The 10,274-nt window shown below is 34.7% G+C and overlaps 1 protein-coding gene and 1 pseudogene across 1 annotated transcript; one reads left to right on the top strand and one right to left on the bottom strand.

The window, feature by feature from the left end:
• Nucleotides 1-411: 411 nt before the first annotated feature.
• On the bottom strand, nucleotides 412-1,542 carry LOC131627397 (late embryogenesis abundant protein D-34-like). Its single transcript, XM_058898256.1, has 3 exons — nucleotides 1,165-1,542; nucleotides 748-1,077; nucleotides 412-659 (listed from the first exon to the last, which is right to left on the bottom strand). Exons 1-3 carry the CDS (start codon nucleotides 1,474-1,476, stop codon nucleotides 495-497), a joined length of 807 nt encoding a protein of 268 aa, XP_058754239.1. The 5' UTR covers nucleotides 1,477-1,542; the 3' UTR covers nucleotides 412-494.
• A 5,278-nt stretch (nucleotides 1,543-6,820) lies between these two features.
• On the top strand, nucleotides 6,821-9,188 carry LOC131627405 (protein FAR1-RELATED SEQUENCE 5-like; annotated as a pseudogene).
• The last annotated feature ends 1,086 nt before the right edge of the window (nucleotides 9,189-10,274 follow it).

The raw sequence follows: 10,274 nt of genomic DNA, 5'->3' as shown, positions 1-10,274 counted from the left end.
ACTACAGATGAGATAAATTAGTTATTAGCATCTTTATTAGGTAATAATATCTTAATTCTTAGAATATTTTCTGTTATACAGCTTCACTCTCATGCTTCTCCTAGTTTCTTAATGGACGAATTTGATGATCGCCCATGTTCTAGTATGGTTATATTTGTTCTTATTCAAGAGACAGATATGAATTGTGAATGTGTGAACCAAATTTACAGTTTGAAAGATAAAACGCAGAAGACTCAGATCTCAAACACTAGTAGCATGTGTGTCTACTGTTTTTTGCTGAGATGAAACCCAAAATAATAAAAATCTAATACAGTTTTGTAATACTCTTTCATTGATTTAATATATACTTTGCAAACACTAGTATGTAAACATAATTCCATCATTGATTTAAAGAAAGTAAACGAAAGCATATGAAGAAAAACATAATTCCATTAATTTACATATGTATATGTTAGCTAATAGCTAGCTAGTTACTTTTTAGGTAGTAACAACAACTAGTTAATATTGTTTTGGTTAAGCCTAGCTGCGGCTGCCACTGACGCAGACACTCCCCCAGGATGAGTTGTTAGCGACGGATCATTTCTCATTTCTGCACCCGTCACCCCTTCAGCATCTCTCCTCGTCGCTGGCCTATCCGCCGGTAACTTCGAAGTAGCATCCTGCATCAATCACAACAACAAATAATATTGCAACTTCAATATAGGGACACACATCATGTTGCTTGATTATTAATTTTTGGGTACATACCGTGAGAACATCAGCGAGTTTGGTTTTGTTCTCATCCTTTGTTGTTCGAGCATTGAGAGTTGCAGCTGATTGCGCCGCGGCGGCAACACCACCAGGGACGATGTTTGTGCGTCCGGTGGCTCGGACTTCCGCTGCTTGAATGGCTGCTGCGTCGCTCCATTCAACGGGTTTCTTTCCTGCGGTCAAAACAGTGGCTTCGAGTGCTTCCCCTATGGTTATCCCGCCCGTGCTACCGCCACCACCACCAGCTCCAACTCCCATTTCTTCAACAAGGGAAGCAGGCGTCATCGTATTCAACACTGGATTTTGATGACTGAATTGCTCCACCACCTTTTCAAAATGATAATGAATACATATTTTAAGAACCTAACCAAACCAAACCAGTTAATCAATGAATGAAAATGAAACAACAAGAACCTGGCCGCCGATGGATTCCGAGATAACATGCCGCCCTTTAACATCGGTTTCAGTTATACTGACACCACCGTCGGCGGCAACTTTACTCATATCATCATGCCCTACAACTCCATCTCTTTCATTTTTCGATGCTGCCGATTGCATGGTAGCAGCAGCGCCACCCTTTTGGGTTTTTCCGAGCATTTGAGTCTCGGCCTTCTGCATCATCGCCGCGTCCTTCGGCGCCACCGTCTTTCTTCCGGTGTCTCCCTGTACGTTGAATACATCTTCGTATTTTATTCCTTCTTCCTTTCGAGGTTTCTCCTGACTCATCTTTTTGGAACAAATTGTTGTGTGTTTTGTGATGTCAAGTATGATTTGCAAACTATAGAGGTGAGATTGATTAAGATAGTTATTATATATGTGCATGGAGGGCCATGCATTAATGGTGTTAACACGTGGTAGAGGTTGAGAGAAACACGGATGAATATGTGAAGAACACTTGGCGACAAATCAGGAGTTGATTTTGTGCGTCAGCCGTTGGTTTTTGGACGTTTGTTTGAGAAAGTGAAGTCATGTGTCCCTCTAGTGCGTCTCCACGCGGTGACTTTGTTCATAAAATATCTATTTTATCTAGCCATTAATGGAATGGAAGATACCACCATTCTACGACCTTCACTCATTTAAAATTTATAAAGAAAAAAAATTCAAATTTCTACTTTACTAAAGAGCCACTATCAACAAAATATATTTTTCATTTTAGCTAACAATTGTCTTTATTTGAGACACAAAATTCTTATATTCAAATATCAAAACTTTTAATTTTCGCACGGAGCATTATCAGCAAAATATCTATTTTATTTTAATTATCAATTGTCTTTATTTGAGACACAAAATTCTTATTTCCAAATGTCAAATTTTCTAGTTTTATTACAGGGCACTATCAACACGATACCCATTTTATTTTTATTAACAATTCTATATAAACACACAAATTAATGACAATTCTATATATATATTCATTGCTACATAAGATTATTATTTAATTTTGTTATGATTTTTATAATATCTATCTCAAAATCATATTATATAAAGTGTCATGAGACACAACCAATTAAATTCTAAACAGCTAAACATACATAAATCTAACTCTTAATTTGCAGCATAATTTTATACTACTAAATAATTTTTACCCGTGCGGACGCACGGGTATATTACTAGTAGGGCTCGTCAAAGTGATTTCAACTAATTTGTTTCTTATTTTGGAACTTGGTAATGATTAATCTAGAGATTAATATCAAACTAATTTATCATATTTAATGTTATTATTTTTAAACATTTCATCTTAAATAATAATCTATTACTTCCATAAGTTCAATCAACATATATAAATTTCACTCTCAATTGAGATTATACTATTCATTTCTCTCACTAACTTCAGTGTTAGAGTGTTAATTTATAGGCCAGCTTCATTTTGTCGCATCAGAACTCAACTACACTGCGACACAACAATCACCTCACCTTTTGCGAAGCTTTTACTCCCTACTTTACTGCTAAGTAAATGTAACCAACAACTATAGTCGTCCTTAGGGCAGTGACCCAAGTCAAAAAAAAGAAACTCTACGCGCATACATAAACTAGTTCACGAAGGTAGCAATGGTTTTCGGAGGAACGAATGAAAGCCTCGAGTGTTGGATTTTTGGGAAAGGACTCAAACCTGAGAGCACGTTCTAAGAAAATCAGGGGCACAAAGAAGCCTTTAACCTGAAAGACCTGTTGAGTATGTCGTAACCCTACATTAACTATGAGGAGAAATTGTTGGCCGATATAGGAGGTCGAGGACTGGGGATCCCCGGATACGATCAAAGTATTGTTGTTCCAGAAAAGTCCACTACAAAAAAAGGTCATATGCCACGGCCACGAAATCGCGGCTATATGCAAAATAACCGTGGTTTAACGCTTTAGCCACGAAAACCTAACTGTGGGATATGTGGGCGTGGCCTAAAGTATAATCCACGGTTTTCTTATTTGTGCCACGTTTTATGGACATCCGTAGCTTGTATAGGCCACGGTTCACGTATCTAGATTAAGGTCACGGTTTATATTTGCCATGAGTTCTAACCTGTGGCCAGATCGTAAAATCACGGTTCTTATTTAATGTATAGCATACGGTTTAGTTTCCTAGGTCTTGCCACGATTTGTTTATGGCCACTAACTAAAACCGCGGCTAAATTTTGCTTACGGTTTTAAACCATTTTAGTATGCCACAGTTTCTTTTTGTGCCGCGTAGTTATGACAATGGTGTTCTTTTTGCCATGGTAATAAAACAAAACCATGTCAAAATATAATTATAATCTAATTATACAATAAAACATTAACCATGTCAAAATTAAAATCTAATTATACAATAAAACATTAAGCCACAACGTCAAAATATTCATTAAGAAATAAGTAAGAATCGGACAAGTCAATAATTCGGTGTTCAAGAAATTAAAATCTAATTCTTTATTAATATGATAGAATAATATTTTTGCACTATTGCATGTTCGGTGTTTTTGTTGACTTGATGAATCACCACAATATAGTTCATTCTTCTTATGGCTTCTTTGGAAAATTAACATTCATCAGCATATCCCTGCAATGTCATGAATGGAAAATCATTAGTATAATAAACTAGAAAACATCGGTATAAAGGAAAAACTCCTACTATACTTACCTATACAAAACATAAATATATGGTGAAATAATTAGAGTGACATGAAAAATGGACATGAAACAGGACCAAGCAATAGAACCTGCAACTTATGTGTTGTCCGATTGGAAAACCCAAAACAGAAGTAGGTGTTGGGAGTGCAAAAGTGAACTTAGCAACATTATGGCTCAGCTGTTCTGTCTTGACAAGTTTGAACTACTTGAATTGCTCCGGGTTCAAGATACCTATAAGCACATGCATGACATGATTGAATGTTTAAACTATATACAAAAACAACAAAACCCAACAAAATAACAAGAAAAAACTTTATTTTTGAAACAAAATAGATAATCAAGAGAAAACCAGACTGCAATAAACCTAAACCACCGAGCAAAGCAAGGTTGTCTAGTAACAAGAACTTGATGCAATCTCCAACCAAATCATATGAATCAGCTACTAATTTGTCAAAAACATAAACATCCAATTGCACCATGAGTAGAAAAACATGAAAAATTCACATAATATAAAAGCATAAGTCAAATTACATGCTTTGATTTGCTTTATAAAACCACCTCCATGATACACACACAAAACACCAATAAAATAGCAAGGTACACACCATAGAGTAAATAAACATATAAAAAGCAATGTATAAAGATATATTAGATACCTCTAGCTGTGCGAAGGGTTATAAACTGAGTACCATGACATCATTGATTGTAGCCTCTCAAATTTCGGCTTCGTTTCAGCCCACGCTGAAGTGTTTCAAATACTTCTTTCTGTTTGTTGTTTGTTGTCATCTGCATTATAACAGTGTTCCAAAGCATGTATGTGCTAAATCATCAACTTGATTCAGTGTTTCATGAATGTGCTTTAACAAGGCAACCGACTTAGCAAGATGCTTGGTGGGGTGAAGTTGAGCAACAAGCCAAAATTCTCCTAAGTTGGCTGCAAATGCGGCTAATGCTATCGCCACTTTGGCATCCCATGAATAGGTTGATAGCATTCCAAGTATTCCTATGGTTGTTGCATGAGCATCTCCTCTACTCATCAAACACTTGATGGATATCTGGCACAAACAATCATCAAAAGATCACTTAATCGATTTTTACATATTAGGTTCTGGTAAAATAGTCCTAAATATTGATGCTAATTAATGTACGGAGATGGGAAAAAAACCTCGCACGAAATTTTGTTAATTGTGTGATATGAAATCTCAGCATTTCAAATAAGTCAGATTCCTTAGTACTATTATCCTTCATGTCCTGAACAAAATCGGTTAGTTAACAACGAAAATGCGAAATTGTAATAGCTAGGTTAATATATACATACACACACCTGAACAAAAGCGGGGTTAAGAGAAGCCACACGTTGAAAAATGTCTTGAACAAATAACAAATAACATTAATCACTAATAAATCCTAACCTATAATCATTCATTAATTACTAATCATTAATCACTTAATCATTAACAAATAACACTAAAACTTTATGTTTTTATTATGCTTTTTTACAATAACAAAAAGATTACCTTAGAATTCCTAGTGAAGATTGAAATAGACCAGCAAAAAAGGTTGAAGTAAGAGCAAGTTGAAGAAACACAACAGGTTCACCAGAAGGTGAAACTTCTTGTGAAGCCTAAATCCTAAAATAAGCGACGCAATTGAAACGGGTCCTACTGCTAGATCCCTTGAGCTTCCAAGAACAACATAAATAAGTTGAGGAACAAAACTAAAATCTGAAAAATTAATAAAAAATTTATTATCTATCATCACATAAATAATCTGTATCAGCAAAACTTAAGCAACAAACGCAAAAAAGCTAAAACTTTTTTTCATCATCTTCCCAAATACACAGAACCCTTCAGAAATTATTGTAGAGATTCACGTTCTTATAAAACCACAGAAGAATCCTAACATTCATGAAACCCTAAAAAAATTTGTTCATCATTTTCCCATATACACAAACCCTTCAGAATATTAAGATATAGAATAAGAGAGATTAAAAGAGAGTATATGAAATAGGTTTGAAAAGATCTCACCCAGTTTTACAGATTTATAACCAGTTTCAACAACATCATCATCACCAACATCAGAAAGAGAAGACGTTGAGATGAGGCGGAGAGGATCGAACGGAGACAAAGAATATCTCGCCGGAGATAGAGGTCGCGCTGCCGTTTGTGATGAGAAGAGAAGAAGGCAATGTTCGTTGTTGTTGTCGATCGGAGGAGAGGAATCGGCCGCACCACCATCACTGTTCACAATTTTCTCTTGAAGGAGGGAGAGAGCTTTTGGATTTCACTATGTCTAACCCTAGGAAAAGGATCATCTCCGGCCTTGTTTCATTCAGCCATCTCTCCAGTCCAAAATCCAACGGTTGATATAGTATGAATATTTAAAATATTTAAAAAATGATCCAGAAGAGAGAGAATACATATTAGGCTTTTTTTATTTTGTTTGCGCGGGAATTTTCTTAGACTGTAGGTGTATTTTCACTACCACCAAATAACTTTACTCATACACAATATTTTTCATCAAACATTTTCATGAAGAAATTGCTCCACCATTAATACTGGATCAACAAGGTTAGTATTTTTTTTTTAATTTCTCAACTCCTAAATAGGCTAAATGACTACAAATATTTGTGTAGATATTGAAGTTATTTAGAGTTTTAAAAATCGGTTGCGCTCGCGTAAACACTTTCGCGATTTCCGCCAGTGTAGATATCGTGACACTGATTGTGGTGATAACGATATCATTATCGATATCTGTCGAACAAGTAAGTTGTCGCGGGTTCAAATCTGCAACCCTACACGTGATGTCCTTGCACAACTATCAACTGAGTTGATTTAACGGGATTCTACCGATACTATTATGCCGCAAACGTTTTTTTAAATATCTAATCTATAAGGATTATTCAACAAATTATAAAATGATTGTTTTTATTTCTTATTCGATAAAATAAAATGCAGGACTTTTATGCAAGATGCAAGAAGATTGGAAACCAAAGCTTGACATGTTTTTTGACAGTATTGAAGATGCTTGGAAATTTTGGGTTGATTATGGTGGAAAAGTTGGATTTGGAGTGAGAAAACAATATTCAAACAAGAACAAAAATGGTATTATTACTTCTTACAAGTTTGTTTGTTGTAAAGAAGGTTTGCGAAAACCAGATAAACGAGATTATAAGACTATAAATCCGAGACCGGAGACTAGGACAAATTGTCAATCAAGGTTAGGCATAAAGAATATGGATGGAAAATTTATGGTTGTTGATTTTGTGGAGGAGCATAACCATGTTTTACATCTACCAGAAACAACTCATATGTTGGCATCTCAAAGAAAAATATCTCAATTTCAAGGCCAACAAATTGATCTAGCAGATGATGTTGGACTACAACAAAGAAAATCATTTGATTTAATGAGTAAGGAAGTGGGAGGTAGAACTAATTTGGGATTTACTCGTCTTGATCAAAAGAATTATCTCCGGAAAAAAAAAGGGAGAGGAGTATGATACACGGGGAAGTTGGTTATTTATTGCAATACTTTCAAAGAAAGTTGGTAGAAAATCCAACCTTTTATCATGCATATCAAATGGATGTTGAAGATCAAATCACTAATGTGTTTTGGGCAGATGCAAGTATGGTGACTGATTATGAGTATTTTGGTGATGTAATTTCTCTCGATTCAACATATTGCACAAATACTTCACATAGACCACTTACCGTGTTCTCAGGATTTAACCACCATCGGAAAGCGGTAATTTTTGGGGCTGCATTGTTGTATGACGAAACAATAGAGTCATACAAGTGGCTCTTTGATACATTTTTAGAGGCGCATAAGCAAAAAATGCCTCAGACAGTTTTTACTGATCAAGACCATGCAATGGCAAAAGCTCTAAGTGAGGTCATGCCTAAAGCTTACCATGGCTTATGTACTTGGCATTTGATGCAAAATGGCATTAAGCACTTGGGCAATTTAATGAAAGGTGAGTCTTTTTTTCTTACTGACTTCAAGAAGTGCATGTATGGATATGAAAGCGAAGAGAAATTTGAAGAAGAGTGGAGAACTCTCATTGTGAAGTATGATGTAAAGGAAAACACTTGGTTGCAAAGAGTGTACACTATAAAGGAAAAATGGGCATCATGTTACATGAAAAAGGTTTTTACATTAGGAATGAGAAGCACTCAACTTAGTGAAAGTGTGAATGCAGATATTAAAAATTTTATGAATGTGAACTTGGATATTATCAAATTTTTTAAACGCTTTGAGGATGTTGTAGAAGAAAAACGACACAATGAATTGAAGTGTGAATATGAAGCACGCCAAAAGATTCCGAGACTAAAGAACTCATATTCAAGTATCTTACAACAAGTGTCTAAGCTTTATACTCCCACTATTTTTGATCAATTTCAACACTAGTATGAGTTGTTTGAAGCATGTTCTGTGAAAAACATTAATATACAAGCACCGTTAGTTGACTGTGTTATTGTCATGGAGAGTGGCGTGGAAGAGTGGCGAGTTTCATTTGATTTGGAAAAGAATTCAATTTATTGCTCTTGTCGTAAGTTTGAAAGTTTTGGCATACTTTGTTGTCATTGTCTAAGATTTTTTATTCATATGAATATCAAATCAGTACCCGAACATTATATCTTAAAAAGATGGACAAAATTAGCGAGAAGTGAAAGTTTATCTAATGTCAGTGTTAGAAATGTGGTAGAAGATGTCCATCTATCTGCAGCAGAACGCTATAGGGAGATATGCCCTCTCCTTATTAGGATTGCCAATGAAGCTTGTAAAAGTCCAGAAACATCCAAGTTTCTATGCAAAGTTGCTAATGAGTTAAGCAAGCACATACTAGAGTTTCAAAATAATCCAACAAGTATCTCTCAAGTGGATGACTTTTTTGCTAAATTTAAAGAGATTTCAAGTAGGAATGATGGCTCTTCACAAGCAAAAGGCTTCAAAAAAAGAGAAGGAAAAAAAGGTGCAAAGCGTCTTAAAGGTTGGGTAGAACGTCAAATTCCCAAAAGAAAGAAAAAGATACAAGACCAACTTACCATGAAAGAAAAAAATGGCGACATAAGTGGCTCAGAAAGACAAGTTCAACCCGATGTTTCTAATACAAGTGCATCTACTTTCCGCAATGACAGTTTAAGTCATTTTGGTGTGACTAGTTTTACTGGATTATTGATGGTAAATTTAAACAACTATATTATTTTTACTTCTTATTGATGGTAAATTTTTTATTAGATTATTGATGATGTCACTTTTTAATTATGTAAAATTTCATATGTTATTGTCCATTGTAGGGAAACTTTGATGAGGATGTCACAGCATTGACAGATTCATGAAGATATAAAGCAAATATATATTTTGGACACTATGGCTTTAATTATAACAGTGCTGCATCAAGTTAACTATACCAGTGCCAAGTTAACTATATCAGTGTGCCAAGCATATCAGTGCTGCAACAAGTTAACTATATATTTGGTTTGTATTATTTTGGTTTATAGTATTTTGGTTTGTATTATATTAGTGCCAAGCATATCAGTACAGGAAAAATATGGTTTATATTATATTAGTGCCAAGCATATCAGTACAAGAAAAATATTTGTGGTAATTTTGGTTTGTAGTATTTTGTGCTAATTTAGTTTGCACTTTAGTACATGATGTAATTATAGAAGTACAAACACATATCATCTTAATATAAGTAAAACAATCCATGTTATTTTGGTTTGTAGTATTTTGATTTATATTTTGGTTTTTGCTATCAGTACTTTGGTTTGTATTTTTACTTTATGTTATATCAGTACCATTACTCCAACAAGCAAAAGAAATCCATAAATACAATCAATAAACTCAATTCAGAACCATATCAGTCACATATCAGTACCAATCATAGCATATCAATAACCATTAAAGTAACCATTAAAGTATGAGAATACCAAAATTTCATTAAATCATTTTGGCATTATTACATATAATATACCAGAAGTACAACTAATGACACAATTTTAGAACAACAATGATCAATTAAATTTGTTGTAGAATGATATGTAGTAACACTTAAGGTCGCCTTCGTTGAATGCCGTCGTCTTTCTTTCGTCGAAACTTCTGTGTGTTCTGAGTTGTATTTGCACCAGTAGCTTCATTATTTGCACTAATTTTGGTTAATTGGAGTCTCATCCAAAACAACATATGTTCTGAGTTGATAACAGATCATCCCTTATGATGCAGGAAAACAATTTGGGATTAAACTGAGGATACAGGACACAAACATAAACTAACGATGCAGCTCATCCCTATATTAAAATTAACACTTGCATAAAATTATGATGCAGGAAATTCATTTGGATTAGTAAATTGCTGTAAATTGCCGTCTCCATGTTGCCGTAATCGCTATCTTCGTGTCACCCTAAATCCATCTTTTGGCATGA

The sequence above is a fragment of the Vicia villosa genome, unplaced genomic scaffold, assembly GCF_029867415.1.
Source record: "Vicia villosa cultivar HV-30 ecotype Madison, WI unplaced genomic scaffold, Vvil1.0 ctg.000363F_1_1_3, whole genome shotgun sequence".
NCBI lineage: Eukaryota > Viridiplantae > Streptophyta > Magnoliopsida > Fabales > Fabaceae > Vicia > Vicia villosa.
This window is presented reverse-complemented; position numbering and strand designations above follow the sequence as displayed.